At 36.8% G+C, this 24,639-nt stretch overlaps 2 protein-coding genes across 3 annotated transcripts; one reads left to right on the top strand and one right to left on the bottom strand.

Moving 5' to 3' along the window:
• The first annotated feature begins 3,836 nt into the window (after nucleotides 1-3,836).
• Nucleotides 3,837-22,836, top strand: LOC105123295 (ARM repeat superfamily protein). 2 transcript variants are annotated; one of them, XM_011022821.1, is made up of 19 exons: nucleotides 3,837-3,968; nucleotides 4,052-4,187; nucleotides 4,330-4,359; nucleotides 4,450-4,526; nucleotides 6,182-6,227; nucleotides 8,142-8,214; nucleotides 8,298-8,355; nucleotides 8,711-8,806; nucleotides 9,780-9,897; nucleotides 9,972-10,238; nucleotides 10,593-10,694; nucleotides 10,855-11,212; nucleotides 11,313-11,426; nucleotides 12,153-12,778; nucleotides 12,912-13,108; nucleotides 14,181-14,403; nucleotides 17,379-17,498; nucleotides 18,487-19,254; nucleotides 19,569-22,836. In XM_011022821.1, the coding sequence occupies exons 2-19, from the start codon at nucleotides 4,080-4,082 to the stop codon at nucleotides 22,611-22,613; spliced, it is 6,426 nt and encodes a 2,141-aa protein (XP_011021123.1). In that variant the 5' UTR covers nucleotides 3,837-3,968; nucleotides 4,052-4,079; the 3' UTR covers nucleotides 22,614-22,836. The 2 variants fall into 2 exon arrangements, with proteins under 2 accessions (XP_011021123.1, XP_011021125.1); XM_011022823.1 differs by lacking the exons at nucleotides 3,837-3,968; nucleotides 4,052-4,187; nucleotides 4,330-4,359; ... (5 more) ...; nucleotides 9,780-9,897; nucleotides 9,972-10,238 and having other exon boundaries at nucleotides 10,604-10,694; nucleotides 10,850-11,212.
• Nucleotides 22,837-23,578: 742 nt separating this feature from the next.
• BLOS2 (biogenesis of lysosome organelles complex 1 subunit-like protein) lies at nucleotides 23,579-24,215 on the bottom strand. Its single transcript, XM_011022824.1, has 2 exons — nucleotides 24,060-24,215; nucleotides 23,579-23,982 (listed from the first exon to the last, which is right to left on the bottom strand). The coding sequence occupies exons 1-2, from the start codon at nucleotides 24,168-24,170 to the stop codon at nucleotides 23,701-23,703; spliced, it is 393 nt and encodes a 130-aa protein (XP_011021126.1). The 5' UTR covers nucleotides 24,171-24,215; the 3' UTR covers nucleotides 23,579-23,700.
• Between the last annotated feature and the right edge of the window lie 424 nt (nucleotides 24,216-24,639).

A 24,639-nucleotide genomic window follows, 5' to 3' on the forward strand; every position in this document is an offset into this window, starting at 1 on the left:
CTAGAGAATGGTTTGGGAGATTCTCTGCTATAATGAAGGAGTTTGGCTATAAACAAAGTAACTTCGATCATACTTTATTTATAAAACATAATGAAGAAAGAGTAACTGCTTTAATTATGTATGTAGATGATATGGTCATGACAGGAGATGATTCATATGAAATGAAAGCATTACAAAGGTATTTAGCTACTAAATTTGAAATGAAGGATCTCAGACACCTTAAATATTTTTTGGGGGTTGAGGTGGCAAGGTCAAGACAGGGAATATCTCTCTTACAATAAAAATATGTGACCTTCTAACTGAAACTCGAATGCTTAATTGCAAACAAGTAGAAACGCCCATGGAGATGAATCAAAAGCTGGGAATTTTTCCAAATCAGGATCCAACAGACAAGGATCATTACCAGTGATTAGTTGGAAGGTTAATCTACTTATCCTATACTAGACCTGATATCACATATGCAATAAGCGTAGTAAATCAATTCATGCATGCACTAAGTAAAGAACATATGGTAGTAGTATATCGAATCTTACAGTATTTAAAAGGTTCTCTAGGAAAAGGGTTGCTGTTCTAAAAAAAAATACCTCTAATATTAAAGGATATACAGACTCTGATTGGACAGGAGATTAGACAACCAGAAAATTCACTTTTGGTTATTTTATGTTTGTAGAAGGTAACCTTGTTACTTGAAAAAGCAAAAAACAGAAAGTAATAGCAAGATCGAGTGTTGAAGCTAAATTTCAAGGGATGACTCATAATATATGTGAATTGATATGGATAAGGAATATATTGAGGGATTTAGGGATTGAATATACTAAACCTATGAATCTCTTCTCTAATAATAACGCAGTTATAGCAATCACACATAATCATGTTTAACATGATCGCACCAAACATGTTAAGGTTGATCATCATTTCATTAAGAAGAATTTCGATGGAAGAATCATACAATTTCTATTTATACAATCTAAAAGTCTACTGGTTAATGTACTCATAAAGGTAGTTTCAAGAAAGGCATTTCATGATATAATCGACAAGTTGAACATAATAAATATTTATGCACCAACTTGAGGGGAAGTGTGCTCATGAGCTATATTAAATCTTAAATTGATTCGGGTTTGTATATATAGGAACATATAACTTTCTTGTTTATCCTCTTTGTATTTTTCCCTCTGCTGTCTCTAAATTGTAACTATATATTGGCTCCCGTGGAGAAGAATAACAAGTGTGAATTAATATAACAAACCCTATTGTCTACATCAAAACTATAGAGTAGAAGATTAAATCCATATAACCAAATGCTAAATTCATGAAAATTGAAGAGCATAAATTTGGCTAATTTGGCCGATGATATGCCAGAGCTAGTTTTTGCCATTTCGTGTTAAAAACATGAAAAGACTTAAGGATGACATGGTTAATCAGCTGGATGAATTAGCCTTAAAGGTTTGAAAATGTTTGCTCAGAATTGGAATCGTTGTCCATTAAGTCACTAGTATTTAGAGCATCCTATGCAGTAGATCTATGCAGAGTACTTCATTGTTTGTTAGGATTTCTTTTGTTTAGCAATCAGAGTACTCAGAGTCCCGATTAGAATACATTTTCTGCCTCTTGAAGTTCTATTGAGATTGTACAAACAGGAGAGACTAGCAATCAATTCTTTGGAAGTTCTTCAAACTGTCATCTCACCTTGCTTTTCTTTTAATTCCTTCTTCACGATCCAGTAGAGTCTCTGTTGGCACGAACATGTCTGGTGTAAAGCACATTACATTCTCACCAAGTTTTGTGTTGTGCTTATATTTCAGTGCTTGATGATTTCCTTGGTATCAAGTAAGCAAATAATTCACTATAAGGGTTTATTTGGACTAGATCATGTCCCACATACATGACCAGATCCTCCTTTAGTTCGAAAATATCATCCAATCAAACAATAAATCAAAGATTTCTAGATGAGTAGATGACTTACATAGCTAGGTATATATTGGATAACATGTGATGGATCACACATCACAAGTTCCCTCGACAGTATCAGTGTATCACTCACATCAGACCTTTTAAGAAATGCATACAATTTAAATATAAAAGGCGTTTTTTTGCTGACCTGATTCTTGTTAATAAAGGTGCCATGCATGCTGCCGAGGTCATAAAGAGAGGCATCTCCGTTTCTTTTGAACTGGAGAACTGGGAAAGAGAGAACAAATTGTTAAATAATGATCCCCAGCATCTACAATCAAGGAAGCTGTCAACAACTGCATGCTTGAAGTCCCAGTGAATGAGATTTTCTCAGCCCATCTATCCCAGATATCCACGCAGAGATACAAGAATTCTATGACATGGAAAGCAACATAATCATTATAACCATACAGCTAGAAACAAAAAAGAAAAACAATATAGTTCTCTAAGAAAACAAGCATCACAAATACTGTACACGATTCGGGCGTAAAATAACCCACATAATCTTCAAGTTAAACACCTATCTACTTGGTAGAAGGAAAAAAATGAAAGGAAGAGGGTAAAAAGAAGAAGAGGAAGAAAGTCCAACTCTGTAAACCACTTCTCGGAAGATATTTATTGATAATTCCTTTAGCAATAGCAGTCTCACGAGAGAAAGCAAAATGATTACAATGTTGTTGAGCAGCTTGCATGGCTTGGAAATGGAAATGGGAACAGGAAGTTAGCAGCAATTTATATAAACTTACAAACTAGAGCGTGACAAAGTCTATATCGACAGATAAGTTAGCTGAATACCAACAGATACAGAAACATTCCTGTCTGCAGGCAACAGGTTCATGGCTTTTGTTCATGTTCTTGAGATTTATGGGGCAGGCAGATGCTTCAAAAAATACTGAACCTATAATATAATGCTGCTAGTCGTGAGCTCAGAATAGCCGAAACTGATTAATTATGAAATTACTTGGTTAACTAACTTAATATCCTCGAGAGATAGCACAGCAAGAATTTTTTACGTACAATTTGAGCCTATAATTAAATTGCTCTAATTTTTGCGGTGTACTTTTGAAGTTATGACTTATGATTAGCTAGACTTTTAAGCCTTCTTATAATAATTTTTTATATCAATTATTAAAATAATCAAAAACACTAAAAAAATTTAATTAAAAATAAAATATAATTTTTTTTAAAAAAAATAATATTAAATCACAATTTCAAATACCTTCCAAATATTTATTGAGCTAAGTTGAATGAGCTTAGCAACTTCGTCTACTTTACATTTAAAATTAAGGTTTCGTATACATGGAAAGAAATAGAAATGTTTATGAAAAAAAGATTATTTTTATAATAGTTTAAGAATTATTTTTTATATTTTTAAAATAAAAATATAAACATTTAAATATTTTTCTGTTTTGTGAAAATAACCAAAACTACTGCTTCAATATTTCTTAAAAATAACTTTTTACCAATCAATTTTAATATCAACAACTTAATTTAAAACCCATTTGTTTTTGAGATTACGACAATGCAAAACCATAAAAAATTAAAAAGATATTGAGGTTAGAAGGTTACATCTAAGTATATTGTTTTCAAATGAATAATTAAAATAATGTATGATTTGGCAGTTCAATTATATTTTAAAAAAATAATTTTTTTATATATATTTTTAAATTATCACTAATATCTAAAATTAAAAAAAAAAAAAAAAACTAGCAACTGCAAGACCTACAAGAATTACTCTTGATCCAACAAGTACCATTTTGTTTCTCTTATTATAATGTTGCCCTTCCCATTCTTTAATAAAGGAGACTGTGCGCATCTGTTTGCTGGCACCCACTTATCATACCGTTAAGCTCAAACGACAAGTCATTTTTAAAAATATATTCCTCCATTAATCAACCAAAAAAACAAGAAAGAATAAGAAAAAACGGCCCCCCACCCCAACTCAGATCATCTCGCACTCAAGAAACTAAACAAAACCAATGCCTCCAAATCCCTAATCCCTAATTTCCTCTCTTCAGGTTTCTCTCTCATTTGCAATCACTCTTCTATCAGTCCACTTTTCAAAATCTAATCATTTTCTTTGGTGATTTGATTTTGTTAGGAGTTCATAAATTATTATTAGTAAAAAGATGAAAGCAGGAGGCACCGGCGCCGGTGCTGCGAAGCAGATTGTGGATTCGCTGCTTCAGCGGTTTCTCCCTCTCGCAAGACGCCGTATCGAAACCGCTCAAGCTCAGGTCAATTTTTTCTAATGAAATGATTGAAATTATTTTACTTGTATAAAAAATTAATAGAAATAATGCGAAGGGAAATTTTTATTTCATGGTTGAATTTTGAAGTAGTAGTAATTTTATTTAATTTGCTCGCGTGTGTGTGCAGAATATGGTGATTGATAACTCATGGATGCTGGTACGTAGATTTTTTTAAAACTTTTCTTCCTATTGCCGTCCTGGAATGGGCAAAATGTTGGATGGACCACCTGACCCATCCTATGAACAGGTTTTGGATTCTTTGGCTATGATTGCACGCCATACTCCCGTTCCTCTTCTCGAAGCTCTTCTTAAATGGAGAGAGAGGTAATGTAATGTTCGGGTTACTTAGTTAATGATTGAATATTTATTATTTTTCATTGCGATAATATGATGGCAGGCTTGTTCTAGCTTCTCATTGTTAGCTCCACTTAGGAAATTGTATAATTTGTTTCTTGGGTTCATTACGGCCTATAGTTGATACTTCGTTGCCGGGAAAAGAAAAAATAAAATCACAAAAATTTACCTCTTGACCTCTTTCATTCAGGCAGAATTTGAACTTTGATTGGCTTGATCTCTCTGGCAACAATGTATTTCATACATGGGGAATATCACTATTTGTAAGTTAAGAGACACATGAGGAAGTTGAAGCATTGTGTTGTTTGAGACAGGGATGATTTTTTTTTTTCCTAAGCCAAAAGTAGAAGGATTTTTCCTGAACTTCTTGTTTATAGTGAGGAGTTTGAAGAAGATAATTTAGAGTAGCTGATGAGAGTAAGTAGTTTGATGAGAATAATTGAAGAGAATGGCATTTGACGAAGAAGAGACAAAGATTAGTTTGTCAACACAACAATGTAATTGTTCCTGATCTGCACACATCTTGATGGCCAAATGCAAGGTAAAATGGGGATAGAGATACTGTTTAATCACTTCACTTGCAAAGGATTTCTGTTCTTTTTGTCCAGAAAATGGAAGGCTGATTCCTGTGCTTTATCAGTAAACAAGTCAGGTTTGTTGGACAAAAGACTGTTGGAGGTGTTAGAAAGAAATTTGAGATTTGAGATAGGACATCTTATGTTGAGAAAATAGGGACTGATTGTAAACAATGTCATTCTTTTAGTATGAAATTTGATGTGGTGCTGATGATCCTAAACTCTGTAGTTTGTTGTGGTTTGATTGACTGGTATGAATGAAAAAAATGTTCCAATTGAAGGCAACAAATCTTGTGATCATAAGCAAGGTTTATTGTGGTTCATTTTTTGTAGTGGTTGATTTGTCCTAATATTTCGTTCTTCAGAAATAGAAGTCATTCGCTGGATGTTACACAAAGGGACTCTGCGTGTGAAAAAAATCAGGAAAATTTAAAAACAAAAGAAGCTGAAACCAGTGTGAAATTGAACTTGTGGAGCCAAGGACTTTCAACTTTTACCTTCAATCTTGTAGGGTAACAATGCCTGTTCAGTCCATTGCAAGATTAACAGCCTGTATTTTCTTGTTAGCCTGCCTCATGAGATGCATCCTTCAGAGGAAATAGGTTCCACTCTCTAGCCATCTTCAACAGATCTGTTTCTCTGTTTAAGATTCACCATATGTGTGGGCACCAACCTTTTCAACTTGGAAACTTTGTTGCCATAGGGAAGCGCTTATTATCCAACCATCTATGCACGACAACCTAGGGCCATGTTGTTGTCTAGATTGGACCAACCTTCAACTTTCAGTTGATAGGAAACATTGTTGTCCACTTCATTAACAGACATGAGTGCTGGATAAAATGTGCACCAGAAAATGTAAATCAAGGGTTGAAGAACTGCCAATATTGTCCAAACATAAACAAGGCATGGATTACGCAGACCTAAAATTTTACCTGCCCCCATGTTATAAAGAATAGATAGACACAAGAAGCATTGTTTTTTTTTTTTAGTGGTAATTTTCTCAAACAATCTCTCATTTTTTCCCTCTCTTCGTTTGGAATTTTGTTGCAGTGAATCTCCCAAGGGTGCAAATGATGCGTCTACATTCCAAAGAAAGGTTTGTCAAGGATAACTGTATAATCAGTATAGTACACTGTCATTTCTGATACCAGTAACGTTCTAGATCATTAGAAATAAAATTGAAGTTATTTTTATAAAAGATGTAACTTCAAAGCATTCTTTAAACACATGTTTTTACATGCATTAGAGGAATTATATTGTTGAGCATCCAAAAGTTTTCCTGCACTCTTGCGTCAACACATTCAGATCATCTTGGTAACATTGTTGAATAAAACTAACTCTTAAAGCTCAATATACTCAACCTCTTACTGACCCCTTATCTTGATCTTTAACAACATCATCATTATTACCAATGTGATGTCCTTGAATCCAAATTATATTCTGAAAAGATATTTTGTTAAAACTTGTTGGATCATAGTGGGGAAAAAAGTCAAAACAAAGCCAAAGCAATTTGAAAATGATTAAAATGAAAAATAAGTCAGCAATGAAGTGAAACTTAAGGGAATGTGAGAATTGATGAAAAATGATGGTTTCGGAGAGCACAGCTTTGTGAAATACTTATTGAGCATTGTGTGTCAATGCACGTGTTTGTATTTGTTAGCTCATACAAGTGCATCCTACCATTTAGCAGCATGGGAGGCCATTCTGATAGTCCTTGTATCAAGCTCAGTCCAGTTTTGAATTGAGTTCACATGCTGACACCCAGCTACAGCCCAAGCTTTGGATTTAGTTGACATTCACCTGGCCCAAAAATGCATTGATTTGTCAATATTTAACTGAAGAAATGCTCATTATGATTTCAACTTAGAGATACAATTTTGCATACCTCAAAGTTTTTATACTTGAATGGTTTAACCTCTACAATAAGATGTCACCAGTCAAATTATAAGCTTGCTTATTTCTGCTATTACAAGGAAATTTTAGTATTTAGGTATGATTTCATGTTTCCTTCAGGGATGATGAGAGAGTAAGCAAATGCCTCTTTTTTTTCCCTGGGCAGGGTTAATGGTTGTCAAAAAATCTCAACATATTAAGCATTGAAAGTAAATGCACTCTCATCCTTATGCATTGGCAGCAACTGAGCTCATTTCAGTTTCTTCATTTCATTTTTTACAATTCTCTTTTATTTATTTCAGTCTCTGGAGATTGATATAGGTGGTTGCATGAATAAGTATGCTATTCTTTTGGATCCTCATATGCAATATTGGCCATACATTTGATTCATCATCCTTAGCAATTTCTATATCCCATTTTGCTCTTGTTTTATGGGGATTTCTGTTCTATGAACCTACCAAAAATTCTCCCCTCTTACAAACTTAAAACTGGACCCTTCCTCTATAATAAGATAATACTTACCTGATTGACAGGTGCACTTCTCGTGTCTTTTGGGATGCCCTCCAATTTATGGTTTAAAAAAATATCTCAGATGAGAGCAAGATGACTAGATTTTACGATGTTTCATAACAAATTTTAGTGAGTGGATGGACAAGAAAAGTTTGGCCAAATGACAAGGTTAAGGAATTATCTTTATCTCCATCCCATTCAATCCATGCGTCTGGAACATATATGTGTAATGTAATGTTATGAACCTTTTATATGATTATTCTCTGAAACACCTTCTAATATTAAATTTCGGGCTATACTGTAAATAGGAGTCATAATTATTGCAAATTCAATAATGTTGAAGAATGAGGCATGTACTGGGTAACAATAGATGCACTGGATTAATGTCTTATTCATTGTGCAACTTTCAACTTGTAAAGTTTTAAAATTGTAGATGATTTTTCCTGTCATGCACATGTCACGAGGGTAACTCATTTGGTAGGAAATAAATCATATGCCACAAATTCTTTATTCTTAACTTGTTTAGTCTGAAAACATGAAATGCCATGATTTATCTTGATTATGTAGTTGTTTGATTCAGAGATTAATTTACGGTACTTGTGCTCAGCTTGCAGTGGAGTGCATTTTTTGTTCAGCATGTATCCGTTTTGTGGAATGCTGCCCACAGGAGGGACTCACTGGTTTGTTCACTATCCAGTAATGTTACTTTTCTGCTTGAATTGTATTTTTCCTAGTTAGATTAAATGGCTGATCTTCATTGCAGAGAAGCTGTGGTCTGGGCTTGAAAATTTTGTTTTTGACTGGCTGATTAATGCTGACAGGTAAAGCTATGGATTTAGGAACTTCTAAAATATGTGTGGTGAATTGAATTATCTGCTTCCTGTATAAGAAGTGAGTCGCCAATATCTGTTCTACTAAAACATCAGGCTGGCACGGGGCTGATTTTGTGTCAGCTGCATTAATCGGGATATGATATTTGATAGATTAAAATGATTACTTAAGTATGACAATGCCTTGAGCTAGACTGAAGCATGTAATGAAGACATTCAGAATTGAGATATTGAAGTCAATGAAACACTAATAGAAGCTTTGAGGAACAGTCATGAAATATATGTGATTAAACAGTTCTCATATTCTTCCTTTCTTGTTGTGCATTCAAATATATCTTTGTTATAGGGTTGTTAGCCAGGTCGAATATCCCTCATTGGTTGATTCGCGAGGGCTTCTTCTGGACCTAGTCGCTCAGCTCTTAGGTGCCTTATCTCGTATCAGGTAACCATTTCATTACAGTATGATACCTGATATTGATAGTATTATTTGACAAAGCACTTTTTATATATTTTTTATATTTCTTTGTATTTGCACATTTGGCATTTAGATTCATAGAAGGGAAAGGCAAAATGGAGTTTGTGTGATTGAATAATGATGACAGTTTATGTTATTTCAAGCTTAATTTAGCTAATTTAGCAATAACCCACTCTCTGGTCAATTGAGTTTGTCTCGTTATAGAATATTAGCTTATCTACCAAGTCATGAAGGGAAAAGAAACAAAGAAGTTCTTTCCTTATCACTGCATATTTGTGAGATGATTACTAACTTGGGCCAGCATTTTACTTCTGGGATTGTGATGTTCAAGGCCGTGGTTGGTTATAATGAAATCTGAATCAGTCTATCTTCCTACCTTCAGTTGCATTCAGTTTTAAAGTTTTGGAACTGTGGTGAAATTTTGAATTCCCCCTCCTCTTAATGCATTGCTATTGTACCTTTGCTGGCATGATATGGTTAGGGTTTCAGGATCTAGCTACAGTGCCTGCCTTCTTTTTATCATTTTCCAGGCACTCCTGCTAGTGGTTTCTGTCATATCTTCCCTTTTCCTTGTCCAATATGGACATTTCCCTTTTCTGTCTTGGACCAATACAGGTGGGTTTTTGTTGACCGAAAAGGAAAAAGACACAATACAGAGAGAAAATATCTCCTCTCAATTTCATCTCTTTCTGTATCATTTGATTGTTGAAATAGCAAAAAAGTTGACATACTATATTTAATTGAGAAGTTGTAGTTGTGAGTAATTGGAAGCTTAGACATGCATGCTGTAGAAAGTAATAACAGTAACAGAACCAACAGCAGCTCCCTTACCTCATCAGTAATCTTTGAAGCAAATGTTATTGGCTTCTCTCTTTTCTCCTTATACTTCCTGAGTAAAGCCATGTACAATGTTTATGGTCCTTTCTGTTTTCTTCCACAGGTTTAGTTCTGTAACTGAACGCTTTTTCATGGAACTAAATACACGTCGAATTGACACTAGTGTTGTCCGTAGTGAAACACTCAGTATCATTAATGGGATGCGTTACCTGAAGCTTGGGGTATGTGTGTGCAATTCACTTATTCCAGAAGTGAATGGCATAAAACAAGGTCTTGATAATGTGATAGTTTACAGGTTAAGACTGAGGGGGGACTGAATGCATCAGCTTCCTTTGTGGCGAAAGCAAATCCTCTTAGCCGTTTTCCTCCTAAACACAAAAGTGAGCTTCACCATGCACTGTGTAATATGCTTTCAAACATTTTGGCTCCGCTAGCAGATTGTGGAAAGGGCCAATGGCCCCCAACAGGTGTGGAAAATGCACTTACTTTGTGGTATGAAGCTGTTGGACGAATAAGAGGGGTGCTTATCCCTTGGATGGACAGACAAAGCAAACATATAGCTGTAAGATGATTTCAGAGAATATCCTCTTTTTAGATGGAGTTCCAGTTGTTTGGTTGCCTTTTAACTCAATATTTGAATTTCTTGTCAGTTTATTTCACAGTATGTTTCTAGATCTCTAACCTGTTTAAGTATTTCTCTTTCATTATATTTTCAGCAAATTTTTTTCTCGGGGAGTTTGCTTTTGCACTTTGTCCTATGTTTAATTGATATCTTGTTTTCTTGGCTCTCCTCCTGTTTCTGTTTCTGTTTCCTTGTTATCAATCTGTTTGGAATTTCCCGGATTATGTCATCTGTCTCTTTTTCTCTAACATTATCCCTGGCTTGTGCTTTTATGTGATCTTTTCAATTTGTTAGGTTGGGTATCCTCTGGTGACTCTTCTTCTCTGTCTTGGTGATCCTCAAGTATTCCACAATAACTTGAGCCCTCACATGGAGCAACTCTATAAGCTTTTAAGAGTGAGTTTAAGTTTGGTTTAAGTTAAGTATGGGGGAAGGCAAGAGAACATATGGTTTATATATTTTTTGACAACTGACTGTCTCATTAGGTTGATTTGTTGAGGGATCAGAGGCATATCTTTATGGGCTTTCATTTCTATTGTTGCTTTTGCTAGTGCAGGACAAGAACCACCGATTCATGTCCTTGGACTGCCTTCATCGAGTTTTGAGGTTCTACTTAAGTGTTCATGCAGCTAGCCAGGCCCTAAACCGTATATGGGACTACTTAGACAGTGTGACTTCTCAACTCTTAACAGTTCTGAAGAAAGGAATGCTTACTCAGGATGTCCAACATGACAAACTTGTTGAATTTTGTGTAACTATTGCTGAACATAACCTTGATTTTGCCATGAACCATATGATATTAGAATTGCTGAAGCAAGACAGTCTAAGTGAAGCAAAAGTGATTGGTCTCCGTGCTTTGCTTGCCATAGTTATGTCACCTTCAAGTGAGCACATTGGCTTAGAAATATTTAAAGGTACACTTGATAGCTGGTCCTATAACATGTATATATTATCAGTTCGGTTCTGTTGAGAACTATCTAACTGAGCATCATTTTGACTTTATTGCATAAACAGGGCATGATATCGGCCATTACATTCCAAAAGTGAAGGCTGCAATCGAATCAATTTTGAGATCTTGTCACAGGATGTACAGTCAGGCTCTTTTGACTTCCTCCAAGACCACAATTGGTAATATGTTTTTAAAAAATGTCTAGAATCAGTTGTGCTTAGCAGCTTGTTCATGAAGTAATAAATGGACTTGAAATGTAGTTTAGCATCTTATTCCATTGATTTCTGATGGTCATGAAGTAATAAATGGACTTGAAATGTAGTTTAGCATCTTATTCCATTGATTTCTGATGGGGATATTTTTTATTCCAGCCCTTTGTTTTAGGATAGGCTGTTTTCCTTGCACTGACTGACACTTGATGGATATCCAATGAGTTTTGGATGATTGTCAATAAAGCCTTGTAATTTGAGCATTTGAGCCCAAACTAACCTGGATTGGACACCATTAATTAGTATGGGATGAAGATTTAGTTGAGTTGAGTTATTTAGCTTTTAGAGGCAACAGTTGACTACTGCTAGCAGCATAACAAATGTAAACATATCCTTATATGCCTTTTCTTTCAACCAAATGGAGAGAGGTGAATAATACCATGAATGATGGGTTATGATTCTCATTTTCGATGCACTTGACTGTGTCGGTTTCAAAAGAGATAATAGATCTGTGTTATGATGGTGTATTTTTTCTCTGGTCTTGCATGTCTACTTGCCACAACATCTATTGCATTCATGACCTCCTGGCAATTCTCCTTGTTACTTTCTAGTTTTTTTTTCCTGTACATTGCTTTCAATTTGTGATATTCTTAGCTGCAAATGGCTTATATGAAATAAAAATTTATGCTTCCTTAGATGCTGTAACCAAGGAAAAGTCTCAGGGGTATCTTTTCCGGTCAGTCCTGAAGTGTATACCATACCTGATAGAGGAAGTTGGCCGAAGTGATAGAATTACTGAAATAATTCCACAACATGGAATAAGCATTGATCCTGGTGTTCGCGAGGAAGCAGTGCAAGTACTGAACCGCATTGTTAGCTATCTTCCACATCGTAGATTTGCAGTTATGAGAGGGATGGCCAACTTTATCCTTCGGCTTCCTGATGAATTCCCTCTTCTCATCCAAACATCATTGGGGCGCCTGCTGGAACTAATGCGTTTTTGGAGAAGTTGTTTGAACAATGATCTCGAACTCCAGGCTGATGATGCAAAGCGTGGAGTGCAGCGAAATGATGGATTTAAGAAGTCTTCTTTCCAACAATCTGAAGTAATAGAGTTTTATGCATCAGAGATTGATGCAGTTGGTCTGATCTTCCTTAGTTCTGTGGACAGCCAGATTAGGCATACAGCATTGGAGTTATTGCGTTGTGTACGTGCTTTAAGGAATGATATACGAGACTGTAAATTACGTGACCAACTGGACCATAATTTTAGAAATGAAGTGGAACCAATATTTGTGATTGATGTCCTTGAAGAACATGGGGTGAGACATCCTAATTTGTAGTTTTCCATCTTTGATATTTTTTTGTTTCTGTTCTTTAATTTCGTGCAAGTAGCAGTCCTTTGAATGCAAATTTCCTTATCATATTCACAACTTAGAGGTTTCAAAATTGCAGGATGACATTGTTCAGAGTTGTTATTGGGACACTGGGCGCCCATTTGATATGAAACGAGAATCTGATGCAATTCCTCCTGAAGTGACACTTCAATCGATCATATTTGAGACTCCTGATAAGAATAGGTGGGCTAGATGTCTTAGTGAACTCGTCAAATATGCTGCTGTTCTATGCCCAAGCTCCGTTCAGGATGCAAAGTGAGTAGATTTTGATTGATGTATTATTACTATCACTGGTTTTTCCCCCCAATTTTACTTGTTGAATTGTTGCATTTGCTTTTACCGTCATTTGTCCATTGCTGGCATCTGCAATATTTTTTACCATAGAATTGTTAACCGATGCAGTATTCCCATTGTGGGTTTTTGAGTTATTCGTTATTTGATTTACTAAACTGAAAAGGAGTATAGGTTGTGGTTGTGTATGAATGTGTTGGTTATATTAGGTTCTCTTGATCTTTGACTACTTGACTAGAAGTGCAGCATAGGCTTTTTATGACGCGATGTATAGCATGGATAGAAGCTAGGGTTCTTAAGCTCTAAAGTTACAGACCTAAGCTATAGATAAATTTAGAGAAAAATCTGTGGTGTTTTATTAGAAGTTTGAATAATAGTCTTCCTCTTTATAAAAGAAACTAGACATCCTTATCCTTTATAGAAAAAGATTCCTTATTAAAACTTACCTAACTAATAGAATCCATCTGGTATTAGAATTTTTATACAGTAAAATACTAATTAAATTAGAAGTCCTAAGCTAAATAGGAAAAATAATCTAAATACATGGTAAATAAAGACAATCCCACATAGTAACTTCCAAGCTTTATTTGAAGGCCTTCCTAATCTTCGATTATCATGAAATTTTAACCTGGTAAGAAAATAGGGCCTTCAAAAGTTTCTGTTAAAATTTTAGCTTGATCTAATGATTAAATTAAAAATTATACTTGATTTACCAAACTGCATCTTGGACTCTTCTTAAACTCATCAAAATCTAAAAATCTTACCCATTAATAAAATAATGTAATAAACATTATTTTACCAAGAACATGGAAGAAATTTCCCCATGTCACTTTAGATTCTCATGTCAAACCTATCTTTTGAATTGAGATATAACTATTTAGCTGAATAAATGAATTGAACTCTGGTTATGATGCTGGTTTGTTCTTGACACTGTTGTTCACATACTTTTCATGTTTAATCAAACTCTTCATATCTGTTTATTTTCAAGAAAACTAGATATGGATGATGTCATTTTGTACTCAATTTTAATTGGCAGGGTGGAGGTCATCCAACGCCTTGCTCACATTACTCCTATTGAGTTAGGTGGGAAGGCTCATCAATCACAAGATGCAGATAACAAACTGGATCAATGGCTCATGTATGCAATGTTTGCATGTTCATGTCCACCTGATAGTAGAGAATCTGGTGGCTCAACAGCTACCAAAGATCTCTACCATCTTATTTTCCTCTCTCTAAAATCTGGATCTGAAGCAAACATAGTAAGTACATGTTACTATCAATTCTTCTAGTTAATTGGATTTGTATTCATTTGCTTCTTTTATTTTGAGTAAGTTTGTTATGAGCCACTATCTAAAAGTGAGTGTCGAAGTGAGGAAAGGGTGCATCAACATTTTCTTCTGTATTTTTAGGCTTAAAATAAGATGCTTAGACATTTAGTTCTCCAATCAACCTCTGTTCTTTAACTGGACCTTAATATCTCTTCTTTCTTGGGGAAAAAATCAGCATGAAGGTAAACTTTTTGTCATCAGTTCCATCAGGATGGTAATGTCAACATGGATTAAATTTAGGTGGGAGTCCACTAAAAGTGTTTATTTTCTTGTTGCATGTTTTCTAAATGTACCTGTGTTCCTATTAGCAATCTGTTTGTGTCAGGTTGTCAGTGAATGTTTAGCAATTGAAAGAGCAAACTGAAGCCAGAGAAAGTTGGTGGGTTAAAAATGTGTGATTCTTAGTGTTAATGGTAACCAAGTTAGAGAATCATGAGGTCTTATTTTATTTATCTGGATGTTCTTTGCTGAGAATAAAATGTAACCTATCAAATATCACAAACTCGACATAAAGTATGCATACACCCCCCACATACCAGCCCCCCAACAGCAATCTATGGAATGGAAACACTCTTATTGTTAGCAGGGCAGTTTATTCCTGTGCAATCCATCTTGTGGTTGCTACATGGATAGAGTTCATGAGGGATTTTTATGGTGTAGAGAGGGGCATGAAGGGAAAAATAGCACTGGTCTTTTTTTTCAGGAAAATAAAAGGCATTGCCTTTATGGGGAAGTTCTGCTTGTGATGTTAGAACATGACTCATTTCATGATGTTCATTCAAATGGTTGGTATGTGAAGGCTTGAGTATGTCACCCATACAGGTCCATAGTTTAGCATCACTTGTTTCTCACCATGTCTCTATCAAAATATAAAGCCGCTAATGATCTTCACATCTTCACATTTGTTTCTAGTAGGACCTTGGGTATGGGGAAGCCTTATACTGTACTTTCCACCTTTGTAGTTCTTCCAGATTGCATTATGCCTCCATCTCTAGCCTTTTTCATCTATTGAGTATTGAGAAATATTTCTTGGGAGATTCATCTTTACAGAAACCAAATGAGTGGAAACCTTATGAGCTTTGTTTACATTTTGAGATTTCTAAACTCCCTTCAATTTAAGAATAGGTTAAAAGGATGTGGCCTTTGGGTGTCTGGATATCTTTGCTATGGATATTTATTTTAAACATCTTTCTTTGGTCTCCAAATCCTTCTGTTTTTCACATTGTATCTAAAAAAGCAAGATGTTGAAGACTGTCTTTGGACTGCAGTTCTTGATGAGATGAACATGGACTGTCTTTGGACTGCAGCTCTTGATGAGATGAACACTTACGGAATCTCTCAAGGCATTGTTACCTAATATCTATGATAAGACATTGATAAAACATTCATCGCTAGGGAATCCAGCGACAATGGTAGGGGATCTCAGGAGTTTTTTCCTGTAGCTTGAACCAGGATCTTTTCTTTTTGAGTGAAGCAATGGGTATCCTTAGCAGAGTGAAGTCGCTAGTATTTTTTATTTTTATTTTGAGAGGGGGAACAGTTGCGATTTTTATGGGTTTCTGCTATGTTTGTTGTCATTCAAACTGTGTGAATGGAAATAAGTTTTTTAATCGAAAGAATTATTTGCTCTTAAAATAATTGTTGTGGGATTGGACATGTTTTTAAGCTTCCTTGTGATGTACTGCTATTTATAGGATTATCTTTAGTTGATATGCTTTGGGAATAGAAGGTCCTTTGATGGAGAATGAAGGCAACAATGGGAATTGGTTTTTATTTATTTTGGAATTTTAATATTGTATGACTATTTTAGATTTTATTAAATAGGGAATATTAGGATTTATATTTAGTAGTTAAATTAGGATTTAGTTTCCTTATTGAATTAAGAATTATTAGGTTTTTCTATTATATAGGTGTCGGTGCATATTAATATTATTGTTGAATGGTTGAATTGTTGAGTAAAATAAGCACCTAGACATTAATAATCACCTGGACATTCAGTTATGTTAATGGTTGAATAAAATAAACAGAGTTTTCTTCAAGATCGAGTGCGTCTCTTGTGGTTTGTTTTGTCAAAATCGAGTGAGTCTCTCGTGTCTTGATCCCTTTAAGATCAAGTCTGCCTCTCTTGTTGGTGATTTTGGTTTCTATTCTATATTAGCTATCTGCTTTATTGATTTTGCTCATCTGGTCCTACATCAACCTTCCATTTTATTTTATTTTTTTCAGATCTCGTGCTTTGGTCATGCAAGATTCCTTATCTTCTTCTGTCTTTTTTTTTCTTCTAATGAAGTTTTCTTTTATTAAATTACATTTAAGGGCTAATCATTGACTGGTAAGGCAGGTGCTAACCCATATATGACTGTCATCTGATGGTAGAAATTTAGTCACTTCAGTCTACCTTGTTTGACCTGAAAGCTAACCCATATATGACTGACATCTGATGGTAGAAATTTAGTCACTTCAGTCTACCTTGTGTGACCTGAAATTTGTGTGTTTATTTATAGTGAGCATACTATTTGGCTGGGTTTGCTGTCATGTATTTGTCAGATTGCTTTGTCTTTCCCGTTCCTCTTTTTCACAGGAATATTGCAATATGTTGTGTGCTTGTAACTTTATCCTGTTGTGGATGCTGAAGAGAATTGAACCCGCTGCTCTCTTCTATTGAACTTGTATCTGTTACCAGTTGCTGTGTGCTAAACATGCGATGTCCCAATCTATGCCAGTATTGTCGCAAAGGTGAAAGTGTTAATTGGTCAACAATGGAAAGAGAGGGTGATTTTCTCCAGTAGACATGCTACAAACAACTAATAAACAATTAGAGTACTTCGATACTGTTAGCTTTCATGCCCAAATAATGTATTTGTTTATTTATTTATTGCTAATGCTCAAATTGGTTCCTCCAACAGCATGCAGCAACCATGGCTCTTGGCCGCTCACATCTGGAAGCTTGTGAAACAATGTTTAGTGAGCTTTCATCATTTATTGATGAGATATCTTTGGAAACTGAGGGAAAACCTAAATGGAAGGTACGGAGTTTATAAATGCATTAAACATGATATGTTTGATTTTCATGGCTGCTATTTGTTAGCTCATGAAGTGTGGGGCATAACCCCTAGTTCCATTCATTTAATATTTGTGTCATAAATTCCGGGGAAAAGTATGTTATTGCTGGTACCCTAAGATGAGTCAATATACCAACAGAGAAAAAATCCAAGCAGTTTTATGCCATGCAACAAACATCTTCAATTATCATGATTAAACTCGTATTACTTGTCAGCATAGACATAGGAGAGTAGATATTTAAAATAGTAATCCTGCTGTCTGTTTCCAGTGTTTGATGCCGTTCTTTGATAAGTTGCAAAAATCAAAGTGTTGTCACCTTCAGTTTTTCTATCTGTGAAAATTAGCATGGCTTCCCTTTGTGTGATCCCAGTGTTCCATGTCCTCCTCAATCTGAAGCTATGGCATTTTCTTTATAGTCATTCTTTAAAAGTGTTCTATTGATATCCTAAGAATGTTGAAAGAATGTTGATTTTGAAAAGTCAAACAAACATTTGAACTATTAAGTGGAATGGTGCAAAAGTATCTGCATAGCTGACCCAAGCTAGTTTGGGATTGAGGCTTGGTTGTTGTTGTTGGTTAAACCAAACATTTGAGCTAAACTTTCTTTACTTTGTTTCTCGACCGACCCATTTCTTGTTAATTTTAAAGTTGTTCTCAGTTTTCTATCAATCTAAGATGTCATTTAAACATTGAATTGAAGAGTTGATCGAGGATCAGAGTTATGTTTTATCTTTTAGCCTACGTTGTCAAGCTCCATCTGAGTGTTAATGTAGGGTGTAGGCTGGGTTTGGACCTATCTTCTTGCCAACATACTAAAATAAAATCATCACCTAATGTGAAATGGCTGATAACAATGTCCTTTTCATGCCATATCATTCAAATTTTTTTCTTTTTAAATTTCTCAAATTTTGGATTTCAGTCCATACTAATTGGATATCTCATTCTCACAAGGTACAAAGTCAAAAACCTCGCCGTGAGGAACTGCGCATTCACATTGCGAATATATACCGAACTGTTGCTGAGAATATCTGGCCTGGCACACTGGGGCGTAAACGACTTTTCCGTCTCCATTATCTGAGGTTCATTGATGAAACAACAAGGCAGATCTTATCAGCACCCCCTGAGAGCTTCCAAGAAATGCAACCTCTCCGTTATGCACTTGCTTCTGTTCTGAGATCCCTTGCACCTGAATTTGTTGAGGCAAGGTCCGAGAAGTTCGATCTCCGAACTAGAAAACGACTCTTTGATCTTCTCCTCTCTTGGAGTGATGACACTGGCAGCACATGGGGGCAGGATGGAGTTAGTGATTACCGACGTGAAGTTGAGCGCTATAAGGCCTCGCAGCATAACCGCTCAAAAGATTCAATAGACAAAATTTCATTTGATAAAGAACTGAATGAACAAATTGAGGCAATCCAGTGGGCTTCCATGAATGCAATGGCTTCACTTTTACATGGGCCTTGCTTTGATGACAATGCAAGAAAAATGAGTGGTCGGGTGATATCTTGGATCAATAGTTTGTTCAATGATCCTGCTCCTAGGGCTCCATTTGGTTACTCTCCATCAACCCCATCTTATTCCAAGTATGTAGAAAGCGGGCGTGGAGCTGCTGGTCGTGATAGACAAAGGGGTAGTCACCATCGTGTCTCTTTAGCAAAATTGGCTTTAAAGAACCTTCTCCTCACAAACTTGGACCTTTTTCCCGCTTGCATTGACCAGGTACTCCTTTTCCCTTTGTGCATGTACAATAGAACCACATGCCTGGATTATGAAGTTTCTGTTTTTCATTTTTAACAATATGGAAAACAATCTCAGCATCTCAATTAGGATTGAAAATGAGATGGCACATGCACACAATACCTGTGGTATTTTTAAGGTTGGCTAGTTTTGTCTCTCTAGGCCAATCTACTTATGCAGCATTGCATGTAAATAATGCAGCACTGAGCGAGCTTACTTTTTTGTTTATTATTAGATCATAAATGATACAGTAGTATCCATAATAAGAAACTAATTATCTCAAAAAAAAATTCCAGTGCTACTACTCTGATGCTGCAATAGCTGATGGTTACTTCAGCGTGCTTGCTGAGGTCTACATGTGCCAAGAGATACCAAAATGTGAAATACAGAGGCTCTTGAGCCTCATCCTCTATAAAGTTGTTGACCCAAATAGACAGATCCGTGATGATGCCCTTCAAATGCTAGAAACACTTTCTGTCCGTGAGTGGGCTGGGGATGGCATTGAGGGTTCAGGAAGCTATCGAGCTGCTGTTGTTGGTAACCTCCCTGATTCCTATCAACAATTCCAGTATAAGCTCTCTTGCAAACTTGCCAAAGATCATCCTGAATTAAGCCAGCTTCTCTGTGAGGAGATCATGCAGAGGCAACTTGATGCTGTTGATATAATAGCACAACATCAAGTCTTAACCTGCATGGCTCCATGGATTGAGAACCTCAATTTCTGGAAACTCAAGGACTCAGGTTGGAGTGAAAGATTATTGAAGAGCCTCTACTATGTGACCTGGCGACATGGGGATCAGTTCCCTGATGAAATTGAGAAGCTATGGAGCACAATTGCTAGCAAGCCCAGGAATATTAGTCCAGTTTTAGATTTCTTAATAACAAAAGGGATTGAAGATTGTGATTCAAATGCATCTGCTGAAATAAGTGGTGCATTTGCCACATATTTCTCTGTTGCAAAGCGGGTGAGTCTATATTTAGCACGAATATGTCCACAACGGACAATTGATCACCTGGTTTATCAATTGGCTCAGCGGATGTTAGAAGATAGCGTTGAACCAGTTGTGCCAAGTGCAAGTAAGGGTGATGCAAATGGAAATTTTGTGTTGGAATTCTCTCAGGGGCCTGCAGCAGCCCAAATTTCAACTGTTGTGGACACCCAGCCACATATGTCACCATTACTCGTTCGGGGTTCACTTGATGGTCCCCTCAGGAATACTAGTGGAAGTCTGAGCTGGCGAACAGCTGGTGTGACAGGACGAAGTGTCTCAGGCCCTCTAAGTCCAATGCCTCCTGAGTTGAACATTGTTCCTGTAACCGCAGGAAGGTCAGGCCAGCTTCTTCCAGCTTTGGTGAACATGTCAGGCCCTTTAATGGGAGTTAGAAGTTCAACAGGAAGTTTGCGAAGTCGGCATGTTTCTCGGGATAGTGGGGATTACCTCATTGACACTCCAAACTCTGGTGAAGATGGGTTGCATCCTGGAGTTGGTATGCATGGTGTCAGTGCCAAAGAGCTCCAGTCGGCCTTGCAAGGGCATCAACAACATTCACTCACTCATGCAGATATAGCATTGATTCTACTGGCAGAAATTGCATACGAGAATGATGAAGATTTTCGCGAACATTTGCCTCTTCTTTTTCATGTCACATTTGTTTCGATGGATAGTTCAGAAGATATTGTGCTAGAGCACTGCCAGAATTTGCTTGTTAATCTCTTATACTCACTTGCAGGCCGACACTTGGAATTGTATGAGGTGGAAAACAACGATGGAGAGAACAAACAGCAGGTTGTGAGCCTAATCAAGTATGTCCAGTCAAAGCGTGGGAGCATGATGTGGGAAAATGAGGATCCCACTGTTGTGAGATCTGAACTTCCAAGTGCAGCGCTCCTGTCTGCACTAGTTCAGAGTATGGTTGATGCAATCTTCTTCCAAGGAGATCTTCGTGAGACTTGGGGTGCTGAGGCACTCAAATGGGCTATGGAGTGCACGGCAAGACACCTTGCATGTCGCTCACACCAGATATATCGTGCATTGCGGCCTAGTGTCACAAGTGACACGTGTGTATTACTCCTTAAATGTCTACATAGGTGCCTAGGAAACCCAGCACCCCCAGTTTTGGGATTCATTATGGAAATTCTGTTGACACTGCAAGTAATGGTGGAAAATATGGAGCCAGAAAAATTGATACTTTACCCCCAACTCTTCTGGGGTTGTGTAGCCATGATGCACACAGATTTTGTTCATGTGTACTGCCAGGTGCTTGAGCTCTGCTCACGTGTAATTGATCGTTTATCATTCGAGGACCAAACAACAGAAAATGTGCTGCTTTCAAGCATGCCTCGTGATGAGCTTGACAGTGGTGGTGACATTGGGGATTTTCAAAGAATTGAATCACTGGCATCACCCAGTGGGACTTTGCCAGCATTTGAAGGGTTGCAGCCGCTTGTGCTTAAAGGGCTCATGTCTACTGTCAGTCATGGCGTCTCCATTGAGGTCCTGTCACGGATCACGGTGCATTCATGTGACTCTATATTTGGGGATGGAGAGACAAGGCTCCTCATGCACATCACAGGCTTACTTCCCTGGCTCTGCTTGCAGCTCAGCAAGGATACAGTTACAGTGCCTGCTTTGCCACTCCAACAGCAATGGCAGAAGGCCTGCTCTGTTGCTAACAACATTGCACATTGGTGTCGAGCAAAATCATTAGATGGATTAGCCACTGTTTTTGTGATTTATGCCCATGGAGAGATCAAAAGCATCGATACCCTTCTCGCTTGTGTCTCCCCTCTAATGTGCAATGAGTGGTTTCCAAAACATTCTGCCCTGGCTTTTGGACACTTGCTTCAGCTACTTGAGAAAGGGCCAGTTGAGTATCAGCGTGTGATACTGCTAACGCTCAAGTCATTGCTCCAGCACACTCCCATGGATGCTTCTCAAAGTCCACGTATGTATGCAATTGTGTCCCAGCTGGTGGAGAGCTCTCTGTGCTTCGAGGCACTGAGTGTACTGGAAGCCCTTTTGCAGAGCTGCAGTTCATTGACAGGTTCCCACCCTCCTGAGCCAGGGTCATATGACAACGGAGCTGATGAAAAGCTGTTGGCTCCTCAGACCTCGTTTAAGGCTCGGAGCGGGCCCTTGCAATATGCTATGGGTTCGGGATTTGGTACGGGTCACATGCCAGCAGCACAAGGGGGGGCTGAATCAGGGATTCCATCTAGAGAGGTGGCGTTGCAGAACACGCGCCTTATCCTTGGGCGAGTACTTGACAACTGTGCTCTAGTGAGGAAAAGGGATTTTAGGAGGCTAGTGCCTTTTGTAACAAATATTGGAAACCCATAGCGGTGCTTACAATTATTAATTACAACTGTAAATTAAGGCATCTCTACGAGCGAAAAACTTTGGACTGGTTTGTAAATGGTCATCATGTATTAGTTATAAATAGCTGATCATAAATTAGTGATGATAGTTAGTGTTATCATATGATGAATAGATATCGCAATATTTTGCAGCTCTGTACAAGCTTTTGGTTGGCAGCAATATATGAGCTTCTGTGTGCTGAGAATAGTGGTTCTAATCAATTCACCAGCTCGCTATTTGATCGATTCAAATTTCAGTGCTGGTGTTTTTGCCTTGCTCTTCCCAATTCTTCCCTGTATGCTACCCTCTCTAGTTTCTTCAGAAAATTCCCAGACTATTTGCTTGTGCATACATGTAATAAATGCGACCAGCTACTTTTTTCAATCTTCACTTCCTCTCATACAAGTCTCATTGAACAAAAAAATAGAAGAAGATATCCCATGTGTGATTAAGAACTCCCAACTTTGCATTAGCATCATAATTCAGAGGAGGAGACTGCAATGGAAGTGATTCTAGCATCTGGCCTCCTAAATCCTCATATTCCCTGCTACGTCCCTCGCTTCGGTAAAGAAAGTTGGGCTCATAAAAAAAAACTCTGATCTAGCAGGTTGTTCCAGCCTCGTGGAACAGCATTGATATGCAGTAACATCCTTGTTTATTTCACCCTATGTCAATGCCACTGTCCGGTTTCTTTGTTTCAATTTCCTACCTGGGAACACAAGCAATTTCTAGCTTTGAGTTTACGTATAAAGTTGTCGAGCTGAGCAGGAATTGCAAGCTAAGGGTTTTTCCAAGTTCTCAGGTGAACATGGTATTTGATCCGCAGAACTAGAAGGCCAGAAGTTTGAGCCCCGTGGAGGGACCATCAAGGGCAGCTAAATCTTCCTTGGCATGTGGCTTTTCTTTTACTTGCAGACGACAAATAAGTGAATTTATGTCTGTCCCAAGTCACAAGGAAAATAAATGTATTGCTGATTGAAACAGAGAGAACGAAACTTTCCCAATTATTCTCAACGAAGTTGAATTTACCCAAATCAATACAAACAAACAAACAAAACCCAATATTTAGTTAAGAAGTAGGAGGAGGGTGCTGCTGTTGTTGATACACAAATTTAACTTTAGATTCTAACAACGAAACATACTTGTCAAGAACTGAAATAACAGCTTCAAATTCAGTAACTTGTTTCTCTATCTCCTCAATTTGATGCACATACTCCTCAAAATTACCACTCTTGCCCTTCAATTGCTCCACATATACCCTTAGCCCAGATGCCACATCACCGAACCCTTTGTACTCTTCACTCACTCTCACATTCATCTTCTCCAGTAGCTCCAACTGATTGCTTGTCCCCTAATAAAAAAACCAAAAGCAACGTAAATTAATTGGAATTAAACAACATGGGGGAAAGGGGTTTCTTGTTTTGATACCTGGAGTTCAGATTGGACCATGTTTGATACGCTAGTGAAGAGATCGTTGAGCGAATCCGCGAGGTCGTCTTGCTGTTGCATCCCGGCTTCTTTCTCATTTGGACACGCCATGGCTCGGTTCAGGGACGCCGATTTGATTGGTACTGTATAATTCTGGGCTTTCTTTCCTATTAAAGAGCATCCGGTACCTGTATAATTCTAAATATGTTAATCTGGTCCCTGTACTTTTTTATCTTATATTAAAGAGGTGTTTAGCTTTGAGTTTCGTTAAAATTTGAAAAAACAATATTTAAATTAATTTTATTTAAATTATTTTAATATGTTGATATTAAAAATAAATTTTTAAAAAATAAAAAATATATATTATTTTAATATATTTACAAGTAAAAAATATTTTAAAAACCATGGTTATTGTAACCTCAAACATTCTCCTATCACTTATTTACTATAACCTCAAATATGCCCTAATAAATACAATATATATATATATATATATATATATATATATATATATTGGTCTTGAACTTATTCATGAAAAAAAATTATGATTTTCATTTATTTTTTAATTAATAATATTTTT

Source organism: Populus euphratica, unplaced genomic scaffold, assembly GCF_000495115.2.
Source record: "Populus euphratica unplaced genomic scaffold, PopEup_1.0 scaffold10.1, whole genome shotgun sequence".
NCBI classification, from domain to species: Eukaryota; Viridiplantae; Streptophyta; class Magnoliopsida; order Malpighiales; family Salicaceae; genus Populus; species Populus euphratica.

What these genes read in the sequence shown, in the direction of transcription:
- LOC105123295 (XM_011022821.1), top strand. Translation starts at nt 4,080, where the DNA reads ATGAAAGCAGGAGGCACCGGCGCCGGTGCTGCGAAGCAGATTGTGGAT. An exon ending in GGTGCCTTATCTCGTATCAG is followed by an intron (nt 8,807 to 9,779) that starts GTAACCATTTCA and finishes TTTCTTCCACAG; the next exon opens with GTTTAGTTCTGTAACTGAAC. An exon ending in ATGTCCTTGAAGAACATGGG is followed by an intron (nt 12,779 to 12,911) that starts GTGAGACATCCT and finishes TCAAAATTGCAG; the next exon opens with GATGACATTGTTCAGAGTTG.
- BLOS2 (XM_011022824.1), bottom strand. Translation starts at nt 24,170, where the DNA reads ATGGCGTGTCCAAATGAGAAAGAAGCCGGGATGCAACAGCAAGACGAC. An exon ending in TGGTCCAATCTGAACTCCAG is followed by an intron (nt 23,983 to 24,059) that starts GTATCAAAACAA and finishes TTTTTTTATTAG; the next exon opens with GGGACAAGCAATCAGTTGGA.